The sequence below is a fragment of the Corapipo altera genome, unplaced genomic scaffold, assembly GCF_003945725.1.
Source record: "Corapipo altera isolate COAL_440 unplaced genomic scaffold, ASM394572v1 47, whole genome shotgun sequence".
Classification (NCBI taxonomy): domain Eukaryota; kingdom Metazoa; phylum Chordata; class Aves; order Passeriformes; family Pipridae; genus Corapipo; species Corapipo altera.
In genome coordinates, this window is record NW_020884897.1 from 5830636 (window position 1) to 5856441 (window position 25806).

A 25806-nucleotide genomic window follows, 5' to 3' on the forward strand; every position below is an offset into this window, starting at 1 on the left:
CGTGCTTGATAAACCTTCTATGACAAAGACCTTATTACCATGTTCTAGTATTTAAACTGTGGCTGCAAAGAACATAAAGACTCCTTTTATACAAAGAGTCATGTGGTAAATATGGGGGGTAGTGGGTCCAAGTTACTTCTTAGGAGATTCCAATTGGACACAAGAGGAACATTTTCCACAATGAGAACAATTAGTCGTTGGAATAATCTTCCCAGGGAAGTAGTGTGTTCCCCAACACTGGATACTTTGGAGATTCAGCTGGACAGGGAACTGTGCCATTCTCTCTAGACCGTGTTTTTGCCAAGAAAGGTTGCACCAGGTGGTCCAGAGGTCCAAGCTGGTATTCTGTGTTTCTGTGATTAATTTCTCAGAAAAGGCTGGTGGACATTACCACTAAGGTAAGAATCAAAAAAGAACATGACTGAACATGTGCTTTAGAAGAAAAAGCTATTGAATTGGGAATTTCTAGGCTGGAAGAGTGTGGAAATTATAAGGAACATGTCTACTTGGTTTCATATGTTTGAAAGTATTCTCAGTCATCATCTGCTCATTTCTTAGTGTTCGAAAATATTTGAAGCTTTGCATTGCATAACTGTGTCCACAGCATCTTTTGGTGTGCAAAGCTATTATGATTGCTGACCTCTGAAATACATTCTTGTCTCTTCTCTCTTAGCGTTGCCTTTAGTTCAAGTGGATGAGAAGGGGGAAAAAGTTAGGCCAAATCAGAATCGCTGTATTGTGATTTTACGTGAAGTACCTGAATCTACTCCCATTGAAGTAAGTGTTTCCTTGTTATGTAAAGAATACTTTTCCCTTAGGATTTGGAAGTTAGATTTCTTCTAGATTTCAATAAGCATATTACATTTCTCTCAGCATTTCCTAAGCTTAGTTTACTGTGTTAATTTGGAAAATAAATATGTTTGATAGGAGCATGTTGCTCATAGGAAGGCTGTGGTAGAACCTGTAGCTCTGCAGAGGACTGGGACACTGACAGTGCTGTCTTTGGTAGAGATGCCATCATTTTCTTGGGCACTGCCTTATCCATATGCACTTAGTGGATAAATAGCAAAAAAGATGAAGGAAGATAAGGCTTAGCCTAGAAAATGCCACTGTTGAACCTTGAAGCTTGTTCAAGTAAAGTACTTAAAGCTTTGCAAACACATCCATAATGCTGAGTTGAGAGCTGTAAATAAGTCACTTAAGGATCTCCACTGGCTTGTGGAACGAGGGCAGCAGTAGAGAACTTGATTCTTTAAAAGATCCTCAATGCAACTCTGATGTAGATGGGACTATGACTAATGGGAATATTAGAAAAGATTATGAGGCTGTAGATTAAACAATCTTGAATTTTCAAAAAGGAGAAGGCACAGATTCTTGATGATAGGTAGATATTTTATTTCCCCCTCTATTTAATTTTACAAGGAAGACTAAAGGTTCTGAAAGAGTTGCTCTTCTTCATAGTCTTCAGACAAAAATCAAAGTACTGCACTTTAAAAACTTACAACAAAAAAATAAGAGGCCTTAATAAATAGGAACATGATAAAATTAATTGGAAGGAAAAAGCTGGATATTTGCTATGTAGGTAGCTTAAAGGTAATAGCCCCTTCTAGCTTTCCAAGTGAAATGAAACCTTTCAAAGACTGCCTAGCTTTTAGTATTGTAGATTTTTTTTTTTTATAGATATATTTATTTTTGTTGCTGTCATCAGTTTGTCATGTTGGATGTGTTACCCCTGGGTGGTCATTCTTAAATGCTTCAGACAAAGTTCTGAGGAGTCTTTATTTTAAAAAGAGTTTAAGTGTTTTATACATTGTGTTTTAATTTGTCAGACAGAAAAAATCTAGACTTAACTGGCCAGATTTAATAGCCTACTTTTTCTGGTACAGCACTGTCAGGCTTTATTTAAGCAACAAAGTTCCAAGATACTGTAAAGGCCTCCCAAGTTGTGTTGCCTTTTGATGCTGCTCACCTCAACTCTGTGAGGAAAAACAAAAAATATGTAAATAAATTAAAATATAAAGTCTAATGTTTGTGTTTTCTCTAGAAACTAACTGATTGTGTTTGAGGTAACGTAAATCCTGTTTCAAATACGCGAATCTGTAGACATTTGAGTTGAAGCTTATCTCCAGGTTTCTGCTGAAAGGGCAGAATTCTCCTGTCCTGTGCCATATGCACAGGTTTTCGTGAGGCTCTGTGGTTTTAGGGACTGGAGAGAAATGGACATCTTTCTGTACTTGATGACAAGGTTAAATGTCTCTCTATGGCCTAAATAGTTTATCCCCCCATATTTAAAGGGAGCAGGCAACTTCTCTTCCATTATGGCCTTAGACAGTGCTTGTTTGAATTCCTCCTAGCTAGCAGGTAGATTGGAGAGAGATATTGCTGCTGCAGGTGTTCTGAACTCCTCAGTTCTGTTTTGTAAACCTGAAAGTACTTTCTCTCTTTCTTGCTTGGGAGTTCCAAAGTTTTGCACTTCAAATTGATATTTTCTTCTCTCCATCTTTTTTTTTTTTTTATTCCACCCTTCTCTCTACCTCGTTATCAAACCACTTTCTTCAGGAGGTTGAAGCACTTTTCAAAGGAGACAATTTGCCTAAGTTCATCAACTGTGAGTTTGCCTATAATGACAATTGGTTCATCACATTTGAATCCGAAGCCGATGCACAGCAGGTAACCCTATTTTTTGAAGCATATTAGAATGTAATAGTAAACAAGGATGAGATGAGGGTGAATTGACAGATCTTAAACAGTATTACAAATGTGTAACAATGAAAAAGAATAATACCCAAACCTCTAAAAACAGTAATGCTTCCCCTGAGCTAGTACTATCTACTACTAAACACAACTCTTAAGAGTTTTATCTTGTTCATCTTTATCTTTGGTGTCCTGGCCAAAGCTATGATTTTTTTGTACAGACAACATTGATATTTTGGGTGAACCATTGAAATGCTTCAGTCATTAAAGTCTTATTTTAATGCTACTGAAGCACTTCTGCAGTGATAACTTAAATTTTGATGAACGCAGATTATATATGAGTTTTCTATAGTGCAACATTAGCAGACACTCCAGGAATTATTAGTAGACTTAGCCTACCAATGTAAGTCTTACCAAAATGTAGGTTTCCTGTGTTTAAATTATATGTGACAAATAAGATAATTACTTTTTTTAAAGGCTTACAGATACCTTAGAGAAGAAGTGAAAACTTTCCAAGGAAAACCAATTAAGGTAAATAGAACTTTATGGGGTTTGGGGGGAAGCTTGTGGGTATTTTCTGGTTTTTGTGGCGTTCACTGTGTTTTCTAATATAAATTTAAGTGGTGCAGTCTCAGGAGCCACGTGACCTGGAGTTAGGTTTTGAAATGTAGCACATACAATGCTACTTCTCCTTTTCCTCCTTTCTGACGTTGGCATATCCAGCCCAGCATCAGGCAGCAGGGAAGCATTGAGCTGTTCCTGCTGTCCTTGAAGGAGAAAGCAGTTACTGACAAGTGTCCATTTAAAATTTGAGAGCTGCTGGTTTGAACCATCCTGATATAATTGGAAAGGCTGCTGTAGTAAATAATCTTATCTCCTTTACAGGCAAGGATAAAAGCAAAGGCAATAGCTATAAACACATTTTTGCCAAAGAATGGATATAGACCTCTGGATATGAACCTCTACACGCAGCAGCGTTACACAACATCCTTTTACATACCTCCAGTATACAGTCCCCAGCAGCACTTCCCATTGTACAGCTTAATTGGCCCACAGACCTGGTCAGCCACACACAGCTACCTTGACCCTTCATTGGTAAGTCTCTTGATTGTGAAGCAGTTCTATTCTTTTCAAAGTTTGGTACCATTTTCTTACAAAGTACTGTGGTGTAGGAAGCATATGTGTCCTGAAAAGGGGAGCTTAAGATTTGAGTTCTTCTTGAAAAACAGTCCTTCAGAATCCTTCCCATGGTGTACAAAGATGGATTATTTGAAAATTGTATGTGGTCTCAGGCTGGAGTGTGATTCTTTTTGAGGCAGTTCTTTAGTAAAGATTATTAACTAAGCATTACCAAAAGAAATCTTAGTAAGAATTTCTTCTAACAATGGGTTAAAGCTTCTTTAGAAATTAGATCTTCAGAATATGTATGTGAATACCAGAAAAAGCAGATCTGATATGTACAGAATAAACTTAATGGAATCAGATAGATAAGGATAATGTGATATCTTGATCTTCTAGCAGGAAATTAGGCTCTAGGTTGACATGCTGAATTATGCTATTTGTCATGTTCTTAAAGCAAAATATTTTCTGTGCAAAAGTAACATGTCTTTTGGCAATAAAAAAATAAAATTACTTTTGCCAATTACAAAGATCACTTTTAAATTATCTTTTTTTAAAAAAATTTTCTTAAGGAGGCTATTGGTAAGCCTTAAAGCTAGAGTGATAGGAATAGTCCTTATATATTCTAATGGGACACCCTTTTCATCCTGCAGTCCTGCTTCCATCTTCTCCATTGTGACAGTCCCATCAGAATCACCTTGGCCTCTTTTAGTCTGCCTTTGTTATTCTACAAAAACTAACAGGAACATAGTTTCCTGTAATGACTGGGAGACTAAGGGTTCCTAGCTGGAGCCTCTTTCTTTGCTCTGGAAATGCCTTTTTACCTGCAGCTTAAAGAAACAAGGGTAGCAATGCTCAAAATTAGAAGTTCTTTAAAGGTTTTTTGGCAGGGGATTAACATGTCCTTAAACAAACTTATGCAAACTTCTTGTGTTCTGAATAGCAAGCTAATTAAAAAGTTGGTGTGCTAAAGACTTCACAGGCAGGGAAGGTAACCAGAGCCCTTGAAGGGAAGGCAAAAGCTACTTCCTTGGTAAGCAGCAATGAATGTGAATGTTCTTCTAGATAAACTAAGACTGACTACTGCAGTCTTGCTGTGGGATACTGAAGTAGCTGGATGAGACTGCTGTAGAAGACATAGATTAATTGGCCACAACATACTGTGTACCTGCCTTATGTTGTCCTGGAACTTTTTGTGTTCCAGAACACTTACCAGTTCTGTCCTTTGGGAAAGACATTACAAGTTTGCCAGCATTAAAGAGCTTGTACCTTTCTTAGTCAAAACAGAAAATTAACTGTCTGAGCTTTATCTCCCACTGTTTTGCAGTGTATTGTCATTGGTTAGTTCCATTTTACATACATGAATGTAACATGATGTTTCTTGATTCTTTTTTAGGAAGAGCTATATTTGAATAAAAATCACTTGAGGAGAACAGGGACCATGAGGAGCCATGACACAGGAATAATTTTCATGAGACAGGGTTACAGTTTGCATGTAGAGACTTGTATGAAAATATTGCGGGTTTGATCCCTGTATGAGTCATTCTCTTAGGAGTTGGCCTTGTGATCCTTGTGGGTCCCTTGCAACTCAGGATATTCTGAGAACTCTGTGTGTTCTCTATAGCAGAAACTTCTCTCTTCTGCTTCAGCATAAGCACTAACAGTACTTTCTCTCATCTCTAGTTTGAGGTTGAATACACTCAGTAGTGCAGGCATACCATTTTTGTTCTGAAACTAGAATATGGCAACACATGTCCTCAATTCTAAAACTACCTGGTTCTTCATCACGTACTTAATAGTGTATGAGAAAATATCTAGTTTGTCCTGCTTGGGAGGGGAAAAAAAACTTAAAAAGTATGTTTGAGGCAGGTGACTTCTGTGGAGATGCTTTTGGTATTATTGGAAAATAGAAAAAAAACCACCAACAAACATTTTTTTTCTTCCAAAAGGATCATCCATCATTATAAAGAAAGAAGGGTTGAACATTGCTAAGGTCCCTTTAAGCAGTGAATTAAACTTGTTTTCCTTTAGTATGTTTAGTGTCTTCTTGTTATTCAGGCTTACTAGCTTTTATGGAATTTTGCAGCATTCAAGTTGTAACTCTTAAACCAGAAAGTACTTCAAAGCAGTATTTTGGTGAAACTCTGTTCCTCAAAGAGATTTATTACACTCCTAGTGGCCTTTTTGTGGAGTCTGAGGTAGCATTTGCTGTCGTGCATGCTGGGTTAGGCTAACAGTAGTTTGACACAGGACAGCTTTGGTGTTAATTTTCTTTTCCATCAATAAGTGATTTAACTTCTGCAAGAAAGCTCAGTCAAGTTTAAAGATACCTTTATAGGAAATGGTGTTGCTCCCAGCTGTTTTTCATCATTTAATAAAATGTAGAAAGATTCTTACTGTTCTGCATTGTAGTTATTTTCAGGGGGAGAAGACTAGCAAGCATTTCCTGATGCTAAAAGTAACATTTCCTAAATGAAACTCACTTGTACATTTAAATAAAAAGGACAAAAGTGTGCTAGTTAGGTTGGAAAAATTACTTTGAGCATGCTTCAGGTTTTGAGATATCTTGTTAATACAAGACACTGATATGCACCCACGCCAGGAAGTCTTCTGCTAATATTGCTTTTTCAGACAAGGAGACAGTATTTCACATGTGGAATAAGGTGGTAAGATATGAAAAGCATCAGAGCTCCACTTAACATCCATTTATTCTCTGGGCTTTATTTAGGTATCACATGGAAGTAAAATGAGTAACTAAAAAGACTTTTTTTTTCTTGTTGGGGGGATTCACATATGAATTATAAGAAAAACAATTACAGACTATGTAGATTAGAGAGTCTTTGATGAAAAAGTATCTGTGTACTCCAAAGTCCTGCATAGGATGGTGTGAAATAGGAGAGCTATTTAACTTAGCTCCAAGAATTTTGACTTGATGTTTTTCAATCCTCTTAAATTATCAGGAGTTGAATATGTGTAGTGGCTGTCATCTCAAAAAACAACATCTGTAAGTTGGTTACAAGGCACTGGACAAATGCTTTATTGCTGTTTGAGCCAATCTTTTAAGTACTGTCCTGCAGGGAATGACATAAAATACAGGGTTAAGAAAAAATAATACTGATTTTCTTTATAGTGATGAGCATGAAATATGTTTTTTTAGGTGACACCATTTCCAAATACTGGATTTATCAATGGGTTCACATCTCCAACCTTCAAGCCTGCTGCTTCTCCATTGACAACACTCAGACAATATCCTCCCAGGAACAGGCAAGTTCAGCTATCTTTTAACAATATACAGCTGTTGTATTATCTGGCACGTGGGGTTTTCATCTGCTTATATTAGTAACACCAGCTACCTTGAGGTCACTTGTGAAACTGAAACTGGTGCAAGGTTAAGTGAGGCGAAAGGGCAGATGGTGCTCCTGTTGTTAATGAGGGTCCTGTTTCAAAATGTAAATGGACAGTCTGGAAACTGAGAACTTGTCTGTTCCATGATTTAGGGTATTCAGCTGAAATATTCTGAAAGATGACATGATCAGCAGGATTAGTCATGTAGTATTTTCCATTCCAAGTAGGTTTTAGGTAAAGGCTTAGTTGAAAATAGAGAGTGAAAAGGTTCATTTTGATAATTCACCTGACCTGTTAAAATGAATGTTGATCATTCTTATACATGAAATACGCAATAAAGGACTGAAGATCTTGCTTCTTCTGAATCCTGTGTACAGGCTTAGGCCTCAGAAGATCTCTCCTAGTATGTATGTTGAAATGACTTTTGAATTTATAGGAATCCTAGCAAGTCTCATATACGACATACAATACCCAGTGCAGAGAGGGGACCTGGGCTTCTAGACAGTCCTACAATATTCAACTTTTCTGCTGATCGTTTAATCAATGGCGTCAGGAGTCCACAGACGCGGCAGCCGGGACAAAGCAGGACACGGATGCAGAGTGCTACTACCAGTTACACCAAGAGGGAAGTAGGAACTGGGCGGATGGAACAGAGCAGCGTTGACTCGTCTCCTGGACTGGGGAGAGGAAGGTGAGTGCACTCTGTAGTTGTCCTCTGAACAGCCAAGTATTGCTGCTTTTAAACTACTCCGTTCAGTGCAGAGGTGTGGTGTTGTGACTGTTTTCAATACTGCTTTAAGATGAGATTGTCTCCTCAAAAATAAAATCTTGAAAAGTACTTCATAGGAAGCGTTAAATATAGAACAGGTGCAAAGTGGACTTGCATACTTTCCTACCAGATGAAAATCATTAATGGCAACTGATGAACAATGTACAGCCGTAAGATCTGATCCTCCCTCGTTTCTTCATCTGGTGTAAGAAAGTTTTTGTATATTATTTGCTTGACTTTAATGAGGAAGTTCTGCCCATTCCATTGTTCAGCAGTGCACCTGAACCTCTACTAGCAGTGCTGATTCCTAACTTTTTCAGTTGAAAGAATTTTGACCAAATTGGACATAGACAGAACAAAGATGATGGATTGGTGTGGAGCGAGGAAAAAGGGCTACATGCAACTAGGGAAACTATTGTTATGTAGTTTTAAAAAGCAAAGAAACAAAGAACAAAACCAGCTATCTGGGGAGCTGAAAATCAATGGTACCAATAATAATGTGAGAATTTAACAGGGTTATCTTGGAATCTTGTTAAATACAGTAGGGTTCTAATAAGTGCTTTATAAAAGCATTGTGCAGCTTTGATAATGGCTGTGTTTGTCTCTAAGTAAATCATATTTTGAGTGACTTACTGAATTGGAAGATAAGTTGAATGTTTTGCAGATGATCCTATTTTAGACTTGTATCATTGCAAAATTAAGTGGGGATTTTGTGCAAGTACTGTAATACTTTTCTAAATCTAATTTGCCAAATTGTGTTATAACTAATGGATGAAAGTATGATTAAGAACTTAGGAAACAAGATTACTCAAACTATAGACTACAAAAAATTTACAGGAGTAGTCAGTACTTAGGTTTATATTCTGATGTTTCAGTATTTAATACATTTAGAATAATAAAAGTCAAACAAAAAAATTAGAAAATATATTGAAACCAAATTAAAATGCATTGCAGATTTTAAACTCCTGCTTGGAGGGGCTTAACCTGAAACGGGTGGGGGAAAAGTGCTGAAAATGTTTTGGAGGAGCTTTACCTGAACTGAAAATAGTTAGCTATATTTGGAAGCTTACATTGGTATTAAAAAAAAAAAAATCCTAAAACTTTGGATATTGTAATGTTTTGTCTAACCCTTCTATGTAACCAGCACTGAGATGCTTTTAACACAGGAATTACTTGTAACCAGTATATTCTTATGCTGACTTGCATAAGATCTGTACCTTTATTTTAATGAGAGGTTGCTAGGAATTTTTCCTTAAAACATTTTTTAATAATGTTTTAAGGAAAATGGATGGAGAATGAAGATGGATAAAATAGCAATTTGAATTAATTTCACTTGGTTTCATTAACTGTTTTCCATCCGTTTTTAGGCAAGGTTTTGATTTCTGCTTTCTTTCCCTTAGGAAAAACTCATATGGCTACCGGAAGAAAAGGGAGGACAAGTTTACAGTGAGTGTTTGTGATCTTATTCATCTATAATAAATGTAGGGTAACAAGGCAAAAGTATGGATATTAGGTGGAGTAGGGGGTGACAAAGTTAAAATTACTCTTACAGTAGCAAAAAATTTCCGTCTTAGTGTTACTTTGTCAACTTGCCAGTGTTCACATTCAGGGTGAGCTAAACAGCTAAGCTCAAGTTCAAAACACTTAATACTTCATTATTATACGTTCATGTAGGTGTTAAAGGACATACATCCTGGTGTCATAATGTGTAGCAGAAATGTTAATTATGAAGTTGTTCTGTTTCTTAAATGCCTCTTCAAGAGCCACTTGGTAAGGGTATGCTGACACTACTGAACTATTGTGGTTTTGGTAAACCGAAATTCAAGGTTAATACCAAAATAGCCTTGATATTTGAAAAGGCTGCACTAGAATTCTGTAGAAGAGAATAAAATTTTTTTTATAGGATTTAAGGTTTGATGTGATAAAAGCAGTAATTTCTCTGCAATTCGTTTTTGCCACACTTGGCATGTTCATGAAGTTGAACCAGATTATTTCCTTATTCATGTTGCATTTGTAAAATAACATTACTGCATGAGCCATAACACTTCCCTACAGGTCTGGAATCATTGCATTTGTGTGTTTGTGGCTCCTGCTGTTGAGTAGCCTTAGTGAACTTAGATAAAGGAGCATGAAGGTTTAGCAAGTGATTCCTTCCCTTTGGTTGCTTTTAGTTCTTGTCAAACCTTCCCAAAGCCAGTGAGATCAGATTACATGTAGGATTCCCTGGACTTCTTTATTTTACCCTTTCAAAACCGCTTGAATTTTTAGATTGAGGTTTTCCTAATAACTTTTTTCTGTATTTGAAAGAACAAGGAAGTGGTACAGGTTAAGTGTGTGAGTGACTGGAGTTGAAGGATTACCTTGGACGCTCTTACTGAGCAGAGTGACACTTCTGAGTGAACTGACTGCAAAGGTTATTTTAACTGAGTGTCAAAACAGGAAATTGTGACTTCTTTGGAGGCCCACGGTTCTCTTCTCTCAGCACCAGGCTGTAATTGCAGCCTGTGCAGCCAGATTCCTTAGTCTCTTTTGGCTCAGGAATCTTCAGTGTCCTGTTCAGTGATGTACCTTGAGCAGAGGTGAGAGCTGCTGCACACACATGACTGTGTACAGTGGGAAGGAGCACACTCTGAAGCAAAAGATTAAAATATGACCCCTTTAGACTGTGGAAATAATTGAATCCAGCATCCTAGTTCTTGTGTGATGCTGTAGCCATTAGATAGTGTACACAGGACGTCACTAAAACCATTTGTATTTGAATGGAGTAATGACTTCTTTAGAAGATCTTTCTTTAAAAGGAAAAATTTAGAGAGTATGCATGTTTGCATGAAAAAGAGCATGGAACTGTTTGATCAGATTGTTTCTGAGGTTACAGTCATAAGCCAATTACTCAACTTGTAACAAATTAACATGAGAAATTTTAGGCAATTAGTTTAAAATTCATTCAACTCTTCCCTCATCCTGCTAATTTAAGATGCTAATGCTATTTGACTCTTAGTATGTTGGGGTTTTTAGGACTCAACTGTGTAACTTAGTGTTTGTAACATACAAGTTTCTATTGCAGAAGTACAGTCCACTTTAAGAAAAGCAAGTGCTATGATTTGAAGAATGATTCTTAAAAAAACCCAAGCTTTTCCTCTTGCAGTTTGAGCTGGATAAGTGTAGTCTCTCTCAGATGACCTGCCAAAGGTCACAGACTTCAATTTTGGAGGTGTGCAGTCTTGGTTGCTGTAGCACTCTTAGATCATGTCCTGGGGGTAATGCTGGGTCAGTAGCAGTCCTGGGAGTTGCAGTTGTTCTTGCTTCTGTATTTGTTATTTCCCCACCTCCCTCTTGACACACACTTCTTTTGACATAATTTGTAGTTTGTGAAAAGAACTCAAAGGTGGTCTTGTATCTGTTGCTCTTTTTGTCCAGAAGCATTGTTCTCCCATTCAGACCATCTTGACTATATACTCATATTTTCCTTTTCAAAATAGGAGCTGTTTCAAAGATTGCTTTGCATTTGGCATTTTGTGGCAGAGATCATCTTAGCACAGGCCTGAGCACAGTCAAGAAACAGTTACTTCTTTGTTTGCATGGTGCAGATGGAGTTAATTGGTAACTTCAGTTACAGCATATTACAAAAGGAATTTTATTTTTTCCGTGTAAATAGAATGTAGCTTTGTAAATCCTTACAAGCAGTCCTCTCAAGTGATCTTTAATTGTGATACTTGTAACTCCTTAACTGCTGTCTGTATTGCATAATGGTTGCATTTAGCCCACTGATCTTGTTTGGTTTTTTTTTTTGCCTGGGGCATTGTTTTTCTTCATAGGCTTAGTGATTTTTTAGTGAATTCTCTGTTTCAAAAATAGTTTTGACACTTATCTTTGCATTTTTACATAGTGACCATATAAGTTCATGGTAATTAGATGAAAATTGCTGTTGTCTGTACTACATGCAAGGCATGCTGTCTTGCCATTTCTTGATAAATCTGAAAATAAGATTCCTGTTGACTCCTGTCTTTTATTTAGAATGTTACCAACTACACATAAATGGGCTTCATATTTTCGCTATATCGTGACACCTAAACCAGTGCTTTCCTTTCTATGTCAGTGTGTCTGTCCTGAAGGAAGGGTCAGTGAGAAGATTTTTCTTACTATACCAATATCACTTATATAATAATTACATATATCAAGGGCAGCAGTGGAAAAGGAAAGCATCTTGGTACTGTGTAGTTTTCTTGGGAGTTCTCTAGGGCTTCCCTGTGCAAAATACAGTTTTGAGTTGCATGTCTTTTCTGTCATCTAGTGCAGTAACCTCCACATGTTATTTCTATTCCAGAGAGGCCAAACACAGTCTCCACCACCCGTAAAACCTCCATCTCCCAGCTTTGAATTGGGTTTATCTAGCTTTCCTCCATTACCCGGGGCTGCTGGCAATTTGAAGACCGAAGACCTATTTGAAAACCGACTGTCCAATGTGGTAATAGGAACATCAAAAGAAAGAGTGAGTAGTAGGTGTTCATTTTTGTTGGGAAACCAGAGAATTGCATACCTGTTGTTTTCAGATTTGGTGGGTTATGGGTGGAAATAACTTGTGAGTTTACGTGGGTTGTAAGGAATGCTTTTCAGCTGTCAAATGATGTGCTGCTGCCTTTTTCTCTTACATCTTAGAATTTCTTGCGTATTCTCTTTGGTGTGGAGTATGAGCACCAGTATAATAAGTAGATGTTAATAGCAGAGATTAGAAAATATGCTCTTTGCTGTTCTTAACTGCCTCTGGCTTTTTGATAGACTCAGGTGAAAAGTATGTGATACGTTTTCCTCCTGTTTGAAAGACTTCTAAGTTGTATATGAAACGCTTTAAAGTGACAGAGACAAACTTTTAAGCACCAAAATAATGAAGCTGCCTACATGATCTCAGTACACACGGCATCATAGCTGGAACAAGAACTGTTACCAAAACCAGCTGGATCCCAGCGTTGTCTTGTCATATTGCTCAGAAAGATAAAAATACACCAGGATAACTTGGCAACCACTGATTTATAGATGTAGTAGAGATGCAGTTGAAAATTAATGTTCAGTAGCTGTTCATAGATTTCATTCTTAGAACTGTTTCTGGCATGCCATCTGTGAGTGACAGTATGTTCTCCTCCAGAAGGACTCATATAGCCCTCTGCACTATGGAACACTCTAGGCTATGGAAGTCTATATTGGCTTTTGCTAGCCCTAATTTAACTTCTGTTTTTCTAGCGGTACCACAACTGAAGAAGTTAACCCCTGGATTAGCAATTCAAGTCAACCTGGTGAAACACCAAAATCTCTTATGTGTTGTCTCTAAAACCAGCCTGTTGCAGAAGTGTTTTCTTTGGTGCCCACATGTCAGTGGTGGATATGGGGTATTTTTTGGTCAAGGGAAGGGGAAGCAGCAGGGCAGCCTGCACCCAAAGCAGTGATTGTACATACAACTATCTGCTCTGCATCCTGCAAGTGGTAACAGGGGCAGCTATGTTCCAGGGTTGCTTTTAGAGGGAATGTGCAGTTCAGAGCCATGGTAAGAGCAGTTTAACTTACTGTCAGTACTACAGATTACAGGCTCTTTTTGGCCAAGACGTATCCATTTTTAAGGTATCATACCTCTATTAGTTGTGAAGTATTTTTTTACTATTGTATTTCATGTTTTAAATATAGTTCCAGCACTTGTTATTAGTCCTGCAGCTGAAAACGCCTTGTTTCCCCATTACAAATCTAATACTTGCTTTGTACTTATTGTAAAGAACTTACACTTCTCCCCTGTAGAGGCAGTTTTCCTATCGGTCAGGCACTGAAGTTTTGTGATAGTGCAATGCACTGACACGTTGAAAAGCTTCAGTTTTCAAGTTTATTTTTCCAGTTTACAGGAGTTATTCTGTACCATTGTACAGAGGAAAGGGATTATGCTGCCTTTCCTTGTTGGCATTTAAATAAAGAATAAGATAATGGCAACTGGCTCCAAAGAGCAATTGTTTTCTTTTACAAAGGTGTTTGAGCTAACATCAGAATCTTGCCAATGTATACAGTCTGCTTTTCACTTTGATCTCAATATTTTTTCATGTCACCTGATGTAGAGTTACAGAGCACTGAAGTAGAGTTACACAGTGCTTCTCTTGTTTTATACATGGGCAAGTTCAATGTACAGAAGCTGAGTGGGCTAAAGTCGTATAATTTTTAACAGTAGTTATCCAAGCATCATATCTTTATGCTCTCTGCTTTGTGGTGCTCTTCTAGGTGTAGCTCTGGGGAATGGCAGGTGGTAATGATCCCACATTTTGTAACTAGGAAATGCAGCACGTGAGATCAAGGGCTGTTTTGACAAGGAACAGCACTTGCATGTCTGCTTGGCTTGAAACTATTCACACTTAACTGTGTACCTGCAAGTTCTGATGCACTTGGGCCAGAATGCTCAGCAGCTTGCAACTTCAAGCCTTTGCACACACTGTTATAGTAAGTAAAACTATAGAAGCTGTTCTTTTATTTCTAAATATCCACCTTTTTACTGTCTTACTTTTGCTTTGAGTCAGACTAGGCTTAGATCTACTGCAATAATCTATCCTGCCTGATTTTAAAACAGTGATGTCAAATACCCTTTTCCTTTCTAACAGTGACCCCAAGAGTCTTAGGTTTATGCCCTTTGAACGGTGGCTGGGCTGGGGGGAAGGAATGACTGTCTTGTTCCTTCTGTGCTTGTGTTTTCCCATTGCTTTCCCTTCAGCATACCAGAATCTTTTCAGGTTTTAGACAGGTCACAAACAGTACAAAGAATGGAGCACCCTTTAAAACAAACAAAATGGTTTTAAATGTGAGAAATATTTTTCAGGATACAGAATTGTCTCTCTCTTTTCTTATTTTGTGCCAATTTAAATTCATTATATGCATCTTGAACCTATTTGGCCTTTTTCCAGAAGTACAGTTTGGCAGTGCACAAGTATCACTTGGCACTAGCAGAATCTTTTGAGGGCTATGGAAAAAGCCTCTTTTGCTTCGCAGCAAATTGTGCTATAGCATAAGAAAAGGATTTCTAAATGATGGTCAGATCCTAGTTTGCAGAAACTTTGGGTTTTTAAGGTTTGGGGTTATTTGCACCAGCTGTTGGGACGATGGAGAGTTAGAGCTTTGAAGAAGACAGTTCTTAGTGCATGGCTCTAGGAGACTTTTATCTTCATAGGTTGCCTGTGGTTACATGAACAGATGCAAAGCGTGCTTTTTTGTCACCAGCAGGTGCAAAATCTCCAGGCTGAAAGAAGTCACTGGTTCCAGTTGCTAGTGTTGTTCCCCAAGGCTCAATATTGGAGCCAGTCCAGTTTAATAACTTTAATGATGATCTGGACAAGGGGATTGAGGGCACCCTCAATTAGTTCACAGGTGACACCAAGTTGAGCAGGAGAGTTGATCTGCTAGAGGGCAGGAAGGCTCTGCAGAGTTATCTGGACAGGCTGGATCAATGGACCAGGGTATGAGGTTCAACGAGGTGAAGTGCTGGGTCCTCCACTTCTTTCAGAACAAACCCTGCAGTGCTACAGGCTGGGGGAAGAGTGTCTGAAAGTGGCCCTGTGGGACAGGACCTGGGTGTTCTGGTTGACAGCCAGTGGAATGGGAGCCAGTGCGTGCCCAGGTGGGCAAGAAGGCCAATGGTATCCTGGCCTGTACCAGGAATAGTGTGGCCAGGGCCAGGGCAGTGATTGTCCCCCTGTACTCAGCACTGGTGAGGCTGCATCTCAAATCCTGTGTTCAGTTTTGGGTCCCTCACTACAAGAAAGACATTGAGATGCTGGAACATGTCCAGGGAAGGGCTGCAAAGCTCATGAAGGGTCTGGAGAGTGAGTCATATGAGAAACAGCTGAGGGAGCTGGGGTTGTTTATCCTGGAGAAAAGGAGGCTCAGGGGAGTCCTTATTGCTCTCTACAACTCCCTGACAGGAGGTTGTAGCCAAGTGGGGCTTGGTCTCTTCTCCCAGGAAACCAGGGCCAGGACAAGAGGAAGTGGCCTCAAGCTGCACCAGGAGAAGTTCAGGATGAACATCAGGAAAAATTTCTTCACTGAAAGGGTAATTAAGCACTGGAACAGACTGCCTAGGGAAGTGGAGGTGTTCAGGGAACAACTGAATGTGGCACATGATGCCATGGTCTTAGCTGACAAGGTGATGATTGATCAAAGGTTGAATGCTGATCGTAGGAGGTCTTCTTCAACCTTAATGATTCTATGATTCTAACTAAGTTTGTCAGCCAGGTATGTCCCAAAGGGACCTAAGCTTACAACTTTTTTGGAAACAACTGCAGTGTGTTATTTATTTGTCTGTGTTTCTAAGTAAATGTAAAGGAAAAAATAACATACTTGTTATAATACATATATTGGCTCCTTCTGTACCTTCCTATAGTTAATTTATCTTTATAAATCAATTGTTAGGTGTTTCCTGGTTGTGCTAATTTTCAGGCAAACCATATTAATTGGATATTATGATTGTCCTTCTGTGCCTTTTTTCCTCCTTCAGAACATTAATGTGGATGCAAGTACAAACACTATTCCGTCAGGAATTCCTCGAGAGCCGTTGTTACCGGTCTCTTCTACATTGCCCAGGACCTTTGAAAGGTCTCCTTCGCCACCCCAGTCTTCTGAGTAAGCACTTAATTACATGGGTATAATTATTCTGCTCTGAATCACATTTGCGTTTCCTTTCATCAGGCGGAACAATGTAAATAGCTATTAAAATCTTAATCAGTGAAAGAAGTAATATTTTGTTGTGTATTGTACTTGTAGTAAAGGCAATAAAGTTTAATTTCTGAACAATATCATAACAGTGACTCAATATTCATTTAGCAGACCAAAGTTTAGTGTTGTGTTTTGGTTTCTGCAAGTATTTAGAAGTTTAACGAATACCTTACTGTCTTGTATTTAGCCAACTCTGAAGCATGGAGAGTAAACCCATGGTCCTGTGGGCAGTACTGATGTCCATACCGTAAAGAAAGTTTTTGTAACACTTTATTTGGAACCTGCAAATCAAATTGAGGTGTTTCAGTATCAGGGGAAAGATAACTGAATAACCAAATGCTATCAGAACATCACGAATTACAGGTAGTGTCAAGTTCCACGAGAATATACTTTTTAAAATTTGATAACATTTTAAAAAGCAATGCTAGTCATCATGTGCTAGGCAAATTATAGCTATAACTACTTATAGTCCTACTCAAACTTGTTAGACCTATTATTAGATCATTGATCTATCCTGAAGTTTCACTTTTCATGAACCTTGCTTCCTGCTAATGCTTACAGGGACCCCAAGGTTGTGGATAAACAGCAGAGAGAGACACAGAGTACAGAAAGACTTTCTTCTTCCTCACTCAGTACTGCATGTAAATCGGTACAAGTCAATGGGGCTGCCATAGTAAGTGACCTTATTACTTCACTTTTTCTTAAGGATACAGTTTGATGCATTTAACGGAGTATTTATTGCTACCCAGTGTTGCTTAATCATGTGAGTCCAGCAACCCTGAATTTGCCCAGCAGCTTTAAATTTGTGTGTTGATGGCTTCATGATCACTTACATGATATAATTATGCAATTAACAGTGCAAAAGATAGCTCCTTACCCAAATCCTCTCCTTGGTAGTATACTTGAGGTAGAAGCATTAGTGCACATGTTGATATTTAAACAAGAGTATTCATCATCTTTCAGCTGGTTTAGAGTTTGTTTTAATGGGAAGTATTTTGCCCTATGCCAGTACTCCATTTTTCTGGAACACTGTTTTGCATTTTACCTTGTCTTCTGATTGATTGTCTTATACAACTTCTGTAAACCTCATAGTCAAGCCCTCATCTGCATATTTTAGTGCAGCAGTCTTTGGGGACAAGGACTTTAGCTTTTTTTGTTCATAAAAGTAAATTAATTTTTTCTCAGGGTGCTTTGTTTAACTCTGTCCTGCTTCTGATTTCACAGGAACTGCGAAAACCTAGTTATGCGGAAATTTGCCAGAGAACAACTAAGGATCCTCCTACATTGCAACCCCAGAAAGAACAGAAGCCAAACACTGTAGCATGTGGGAAAGAAGAAAGAAAGCCCACAGAAACAATAGAGAAAAACAGAGAACCTCCTCCTGCAAAGTCACATCCTGGACAACCCAAAGACCAGAGGAGACAGTCAGGACGCAGATCGTCCCCTCCAGCCGTTGGCAAACGCTTAAATAAAGAACAGAGTACCCCTCCAAAATCTCCTCAGTGAAACTAACACCTGGGGGGGATTTGACAAGAGGTCTGCTTCCCACAAATTAAACCCATGTTCCCACTAAGATACCTGAGAATGAGTTGCTGGTTAGGAGCTTGCAGTGATACTGGGCATATAATAATGCCTGCAAGTTATTTTTCTGTGAAATACTTTTTCCCCTCTTGAACAAACATTCTATTTTTCTGGGTATTTCTGGATAGTTGTTCTAAACCTTACATTTAGATTGGTGCTTAATTGGAGGTGAAGCTTAGTGTGATTTTTTTTTTCCAAGGTGTAAAATATTTGTCTTTAAAAAAAAAAATCAACTTTTTATTAAGCCTCTCTGTGGCTGTGTGAGTGCAAGCTCTGTATAGTGAGTTTTTTCTAAACTGTTAAGCAGAAATGTGCTGCTGCAATATTTTTAATAAACAGGTCTGCAAGTACATATCTAAAGTGTCCAAAAGACTGATAACGGCAGCTAGTGTGTAGAGTGCAAGGAGGTAGAACATATTTTACAAATTAGTATGTGACCTTGAAGATTTTTTTTTTTATTGGGCTGCTGTACTAAGTGTCAGCAAATGAACTTGCACTTTTAGGTTAAATGAGTAGCTGTTTCTAGTATTTTTTAAAAAAATAATCTTTTTTTGATGTTTTGCACACACAAAATTAATTCTACGGGGCACCATAGCAGTCTTTCTAAAATATTTCCTTTTTTTGACTTACTGCAAGCAAGTAACCATCTTCTCACTCCAGAATAAAACTGATGTTATAATTTGCAAATACAAAGCACATTGTGAATAGAAAGAATCAAGTCTGTGAGCTTCTATGATGGTGAAGCCTGTTAGTGAGTGGATGTTATCAGGAGAAAGCAGTGTAGCCTTCTTGTGATAACTTTAGCTTCCCTGTGCTTGTAAGGGAGTTAACTGAGTCAGCGCTGTATATTCTGGTTACCCCTGTGCTCTGTGTAGACTTTTTTTTAAGCTCTGCCCCAAGTGCTCTTTGAAAGAGTTCATATCTTAGTCAGCCTTGTGTTGACATCTTCCTGTAACTACGAGCATTGGCATATGCATTTAAATTTTTCAAGACGTGAGATAGTGGTGTTTGTTTTGTGTGGTGGAGGAAGAGATCCCTGATATTTACCTCTGGGATGAGGTTTCTCACACTTATTTACTTTAGAAGTGATGCGCTTTCTGAAGGACAAGGATGCACTAAATTAGCAAGTTTCTAATAAAGTTGAATATAAATTATTTTTGTTTTAAGATGCCTAAAGTTTTTCTTTAAATGTTTAAATTGCAGGAAGTTCAGACAAAACTCATTCCTGCTGACTATGACAGTACAGTTTATTCCACAAAAATGTTTATTTAAACAACTGATTTTTTTAAAGAATTATTTCCATCCAATATTTAAAGACTTGAATTTTATTTAAACTTGAAAATGACTTTGCCTTAACTTTTGTACAAGACAGCTTAGAGTTAATGAGGTCTGACCCCGTGGAGGGTTAGCATGAATGGAATACAGAATTACTCAGTTACAGTATGTATCTATTGTCACTGGTCTTACTGGGTAAACATACTGTAGTACAGGAACTAGCAGCAGTTTTTGTAATATACCTTAAAGATCTTAAACAGTTGATCTTTTTCAGATTGTTGAAAAACCTGTAAATGCAAATAGTCAATACTGTATTAAATATGTGCACTTGGAAGTGTGTGCTTTGCTTGTACAGTTGTAAATAATCAGAACATATAAAAAGGTACCCTAAAGAAAAAAATCTGATAAAAATTATTGATATTATAAATGTTGCTGTTGAGCTGGATGTAGATAAACTAAATGTTGTGGTTTGAATATTACTTTAATTCGTTGTTTTTTCTTTTTCTTATTTTATTCTGGTGTGTTGAACTGACTCTGCCTCTTCACTGCAAAAGGGAAATGGAACGAAAGTCTTATTTGAAAGCCCTCAAATGTTTTCCCAAAGTCCCTCTAAAAACAAGCGATTTAACCAATTCAAAAGTGTTCTGCAATGTAAATAATGAGTTTCAGCAGTCAAACTGTAATTTTAAAGTCATTAATAAAAATCAAGTCTAATTGGGAAAAAACTTGACTGCTGCAAAAATATACACTGAAGCTTACTTGTGTGCTTTCAAGAGTATCAGTGCATGATTCACAGAACTGTAAAGTAACTATAGAAGTTGACTCCTGATAAATCTCCTATTACAAGCATCGATTGGTAACTAGTTGACATTTTAAAATCCAGCCTGTTGTATGCTGCAGAATTGGTCAAAACAGGGCATGCCGGAGTCTGTTGATTTTTTTTGTTTGTTTGTTTGTTTGTTTAAGAAGCGCACTTTGTGAATGCTGTGGGAGGAGATAAGACCCCGACAACATCACCAAAACTGCTCAACTAGTTCTGTCATTGGATTTATTGTTTTTAATACTCTTCTCCTTTCCCCAGCGGCAGTGAACACGGTAGCTAGATTTGTGTATGGTTTAGGCCAGCTGTATGATTCATTTTGTTTGTCTGCTGCAAGTGAAAGGCTTTCCAGCTGCAAACAATCGCGAGTGGTTCCTTACAGCGACTGTGTACGGCTCGTCATGATGCTCAGCTGGTACCCGAGGTGATATATTGAGACCAGCAGGGTGTGTTGTGCTGTTCTAATGTATTCTGCTGCCATTTGTGCTAGGTCAATACACTGTAATTACTGCTTACCCAGCAACAGTCTGTTGCACCAAAAGTTTAAACCTTCCTCTGACGTGGTTTTTATAGCTTTTTTAAAAAAAAAAAACAACAACAAGGTGACACGCCAAATCGCTGTGTAACATACCATAGAACTTCTCCTTACTGCATTTTACTTCAAGATTTTCTTTTTCTCCCTCCCCCCCCACTCAGTGACAAAATGGAGTTTTCGGAGTAGAGTTGTGAAGTTGCATGCAGACTGTTGCTACGATACAGAGAGAGATTAAAATGTGGCTTTTAAAATGAAAAACCTCCCAAAAGCAGTAGCTGAGTTAAAGGTTCAGGAATGCAGTAATGAAAATTGGCATTTTTACCTTGTAGGACTGTGTAGTGATGCTTTTCATTTTGAAAACGAGTCAAAATGGGATCTGAGACTCTCTTTCCAGGAATTTAAAAAAAATGAGGGTTGCTTTCAAAACCAAAGGTTGTTTCAGATCAGTCCCTCACCGTGACACTGTCACTCACAGCTTGCAAATCTGTGAACAGCGGCAATTTTTTTTACCTTGCTGCATTACCCTTCAAAGCCCTGAGCAGTTGGCATGGAAAAGGCCCTTGTTGGAACATGGTGCAGTGTATCACAAGCAACAGCTGACTGTAATGGTGCACACCTATCTCTGTATCTCCTTCAGTAGCTACAGGTAGGGACTTTTGTGCTTTGTAACCAATTACACTAATAGCAGCAGACAATCTGAGATTCCTAAGGAGACCTAACAGCTGCCAATTCATGAAACAGAAGTGTAATATGGGAGCCTTTTTGAGGGTTTTTGTTTTTGTTCTTCTTCCATTAAGACTGGAATCAAGCTTACATGTAAACTATCAGTAATTTAAGTTTCCTTTTGTGTCATAAAATGTAAAACTGTCTAATTTGAAAAAAAAAATATGTAGGTTATGAAAAATAAAGATTTAGGCACTGTTGAATTCCTGATTTTTTTAATTAAACCTTTCTTCAGCAGTATTTTTCATTACCTTTTGTCTTTTGCTCCCATTTTTGGAAATTGTATATTTCTAATTTTGGGAAAAAAAATGTTTGCTTGCTCTCCTGCTCAACACAACTGTTGTAACCATCACCTAAGGCTATGTAGCAGCAGCAGAAACCTCTATAACATATCTCTGAAAGCAACAATATCTGTCTCAATTAGGGAACTATGACTGGTTAACATTTTTAAAGCAAACAAAAAAAGCTTATGTGGTCTTTTGTTTACTTCACTCTTCAGCAGTGGTTTCATCAAATTATTAGATAAGGTGTTGGCTTGGTCTTAAATACGTATTTTAACATTTGGGTTGGTGCTTTGGTTTCATGGCTCTCAAATATGAAGATGTCGTGGACTTATTTTTGACTTTAGATGACTTCAGAGATTATTCTGGTCTTACCTCTAGGAAAGAAAAACTTCTGGGATATCTTCTCTCTACATAAAAAAAATATTTTGGTAATGCACCTTTTTTTTTTTTCTTTTAAGGTTTGTCTCTCATTCAACTGTATCTGAACAAGTTTAGCAATGGATGTAAGTGTGGAAGTATAAACAGTTACTGTGTTCTATAAGCATCTTGGGAAGTATTGCAGTATTATTCCTCAGGCTGGTTGTTCTGTAAGTTCCTGGACAGGTTAAGCTGCTTGTTGATTTACTTCCCTGCTGCTGTCTGTCAGCAGAGTAAGGCAATATGGGAATACCAATGTACACTGGGTACTGTGAGCTTCTCCATGTTAGGAAAGTCAGTTAAACTTTGGGATTTGGTGATGACCTGGACTACAGGTAGTTGAAGGCAACCAGTTTCCACTTCAGCATGGAGTATCCTGTTCTGCCCTTGGGACAAAGTTTTCTACCACTGTGTAAAAATGCATGGAAATAGGTCAGCAATGTTGCCATAAACCTAGTGTGGCTCTTGGGAAGCACCCCAGCTTTGACAGAAATTGGGGATTTATTTGTTCACACAGAAAACTGGGCAGTGTCCCCTTAGTGACAGTTTTCACCAGAACAAGGTGATGTTTGGTGATGGTTGCACCTGCATTCATGTTGAACACATGATTTCACTTCCTCTTGGGCATGATGAGAAAGAGTGAATATGGAAGATTACATGCAATTGAGCATCCAGAGATTACTTATTGTCACAGAAACTGCGATTCATTGCACTTTGATCCTAAGGCTTCTTTAGAAAAAAGATTTTATGAAGTTTTAAGTTTTCTAATATGCTTTTACTTCACAGACCTTTCAGTTAAAACCTCCTGGTATAGCTGGGCTTTTATGGGTGCAACTGAAGTCAGGAAGTGATTGAATTTCAAATTTTGCTGGTTTATAGATGAAAGTAACGTTACACACTTCATCTCTGCTTTTGAGAGAATAAGCTGTGTAACAACCAGTTGCCATCCCATTACTGCAGCATCCACTCTCAGCATGCATATAGATCCTGCTTATATTTCAATGCCCAATGTAAGCTGATCAGGTAGAAATTTAACTCCTATTGGAGTGGCACATGGAATACTGAGCTGTTATGCCAAATAAGCACAGAAATCCTGTAAAGAGGCTGGCCAGCCTCAACTGTGTCACGTCCATCCTGCCTGTCTGCTCCCTCACATCAGCACACTGGCTGGTCTAAAAAGTAACTGAGAAAGGATTTCTTGGAATAGGTCCCAAGCTGTTGTTGTACCATCAGCAGAATGAAGGAATGGACAGGAATGCACAACTGATGTCCACAGGAGACTGGCACTGGTCCTGGCAGGAGCAGTATTACAATCAGCTGAAGTAAACTCAGTGTTGGTACAATTGGCTTACAACAAAGGGAGGGTAAAAATCTTGGCTTAAGTGCAACCTTACTCACTCTGCTGAACGTGGCTCAACTCATCAAGCTTCATCATTTTTGAGCCTTATTTTCACAGTGGGGAGGAGAAAGAGTCCAATTTCTGCTTTACCCTACTTGGTTATTATGTACAAGCTGTAAATGTGCTAAATCTTAAATCTGTCTCATGGTCATAGACTATGAGGAGTCTGTGCATTGTCCCCTCACAACTCTTTTGGACACAGTTCACTGTTTTGCAAAAGGGATATGTGCTGGGGGGAGGGAGTCAAAGATAAAATCACTCCCTAATCTCTCTTAAATTCTCATCAGTTTTGAAAGAGTAAATTGCTTTGTGTGCTTGTGTTACGCACGTAAGGCGTGGAAACCATCCTGCAGTCTGATGGCTTCACATCCCATTTGCTGTAGGCAGGCGGCGTCTGCAGAGCAGTAAATCTACCGTGGCTAAGGATGCTCTGAGGAAGGAGAGATAAATGGAAGAATTTAGAGTTGTAAAACACACCAAAGCTGGATGGATCTAAGAAATCTACATGGATGGAATCAGTGGTACATAATGAAATGTGTCTAATGTCTTCCAAAACAAAGTCATATGTATGCCCTCCATACAGCTTGGGATGTCAACCCAGGTAGAACAAGTGAGTGAAATTCAGGAGCTCCAGCCTTTTGTTTCCAAGGCTGGGGGTGTTTTCCAGGAACCTACAGCTCATAGGCTGGAGCATGCATGAGAAACCTTTCTCATTTTGCTCATTTTCTCCAGCGTCAATGTACTTAGCTCAGGTTTGGGATGTCAGCAGAGCTGACTCTGCATGGCAGAGGTTTGAAGCCCCCACAAGCCAGCCCTGCGTGGGGGAGAGGGGAACTGAGTGCCTCTCCAACAGGAGGGTAACAGGATGCACTGTGGTGGGAACAAAGGTTTGGAGGTGGGCAATTAAATAGGCTCTGTGGGGGAGAAGGCCTGTTTCCTAAATGGAATTTCTTGAGCACCCGTGGTGTCTGTGGCCAGCCTGGTGTTACAGAGTCTCTTACTCAATGACGAATGCAATTTCTATCTTGTTCCCCTTTAGAAATGGGATGTGTAAAATTCAATCCTTTCCCTTCTCCTGGTATATTTTCCTCTTCCTTTCTAGTGATTCAGTGTTCTCATTCTTGAGAGCTGCATTGCTGGTAGATGGCAGCTGTTGATCTCCACTTCTAAGAATTGCACCTATTTTCAGAAATACAATAGGCTCGACATTTTGACTCATTTTAGTTTGCAGGAATTTTGTATTTTTGTCCCACTTATTAAAGCAAATTTGGCACTCAAAGGAGAATTATTTAGGTACGTGTCCAAAACTGTAATGTATACAATAAATTCAAAAGAGTATACTCTATCTGAATATTTATAGCTGTTGCTGGGTTTATGGTGTTTGTCAGATACTAAGTTCTTCGTTCTACGTTTGCTGGAGTCTGCGTGCTTCCTACATGCTGGCAAATGCTGGCTCCATCTTCTCTGGTATGACTCATACTGCTGCCAAGGGAAGATGCCTGCCTTGAAGCTATGGCAAATAAGTGCTGGAGAGACCTGTTGATTCGGACAGTAGACACTGAAATGACAGATTTGCTGGAGTGATTTTCTCAGCAGATTTTACTTCTTGGACTGGCAATTAAATGCTTCCTTGCTAGCAAATCCTGTTTCAGATAAACCTTTGTATTTTACTTTTTATTTGAACTAGTGCTTCCCATGGAGACAGAAGCTCAGCCATGCTGGCTACCATCCTGAGTGTTGAATGCATGCTTTCATCCCAGGCTAGGAAATCTGAGGGCAGCCACACTGGGTTGGATACATGGAAGTTATGTGCCAGGTTTAAAGTACATTGAACTTGAAAATAAAAAAAGGCAAGAGATGCTCTGTGGAATTGTGTTTTAGTTCCAACATGGAAAAGGGGTTATAGGTACCCTAAGTGATTCTGGAATGGGAAGGTAGGGAAGTACAACAGAGCTGGACTTAGCAAATCATGCAAACAGCGCACCACGTGCTTCAGTGTTCAGCCGTAGCAGGTGCTGCTGTCTCAGTGGTTCTGACATCCCAGGGCACAGCAGACATAAGCACTGATTTGGTGGGAAAAGTCACTACTTTTTTTCTACATTAAATGATGTAGAATTG

The 25806-nt window shown here is 38.6% G+C and overlaps 1 protein-coding gene across 6 annotated transcripts in view; it reads left to right on the top strand.

The window, feature by feature from the left end:
• Positions 1 to 21791, top strand: part of LARP4B (La ribonucleoprotein domain family member 4B) — a 58109-nt gene extending 36318 nt beyond the window's left edge. For 5 of the 6 annotated variants that reach the window (XM_027648416.1, XM_027648418.1, XM_027648417.1 and 2 more), the window contains 11 exons: positions 674 to 777; positions 2560 to 2670; positions 3172 to 3225; positions 3580 to 3789; positions 6971 to 7077; positions 7595 to 7849; positions 9328 to 9373; positions 12252 to 12416; positions 16437 to 16561; positions 17216 to 17327; positions 17879 to 21791. In XM_027648416.1, coding sequence (XP_027504217.1) covers positions 674 to 777; positions 2560 to 2670; positions 3172 to 3225; positions 3580 to 3789; positions 6971 to 7077; positions 7595 to 7849; positions 9328 to 9373; positions 12252 to 12416; positions 16437 to 16561; positions 17216 to 17327; positions 17879 to 18160 — 1571 coding nt within the window. In that variant the 3' untranslated portion in view covers positions 18161 to 21791. The remainder of the gene's footprint in view (positions 1 to 673; positions 778 to 2559; positions 2671 to 3171; positions 3226 to 3579; positions 3790 to 6970; positions 7078 to 7594; positions 7850 to 9327; positions 9374 to 12251; positions 12417 to 16436; positions 16562 to 17215; positions 17328 to 17878) is intronic. The other variant, XM_027648414.1, reaches the window with a different exon arrangement.
• Positions 21792 to 25806: the final 4015 nt, after the last annotated feature.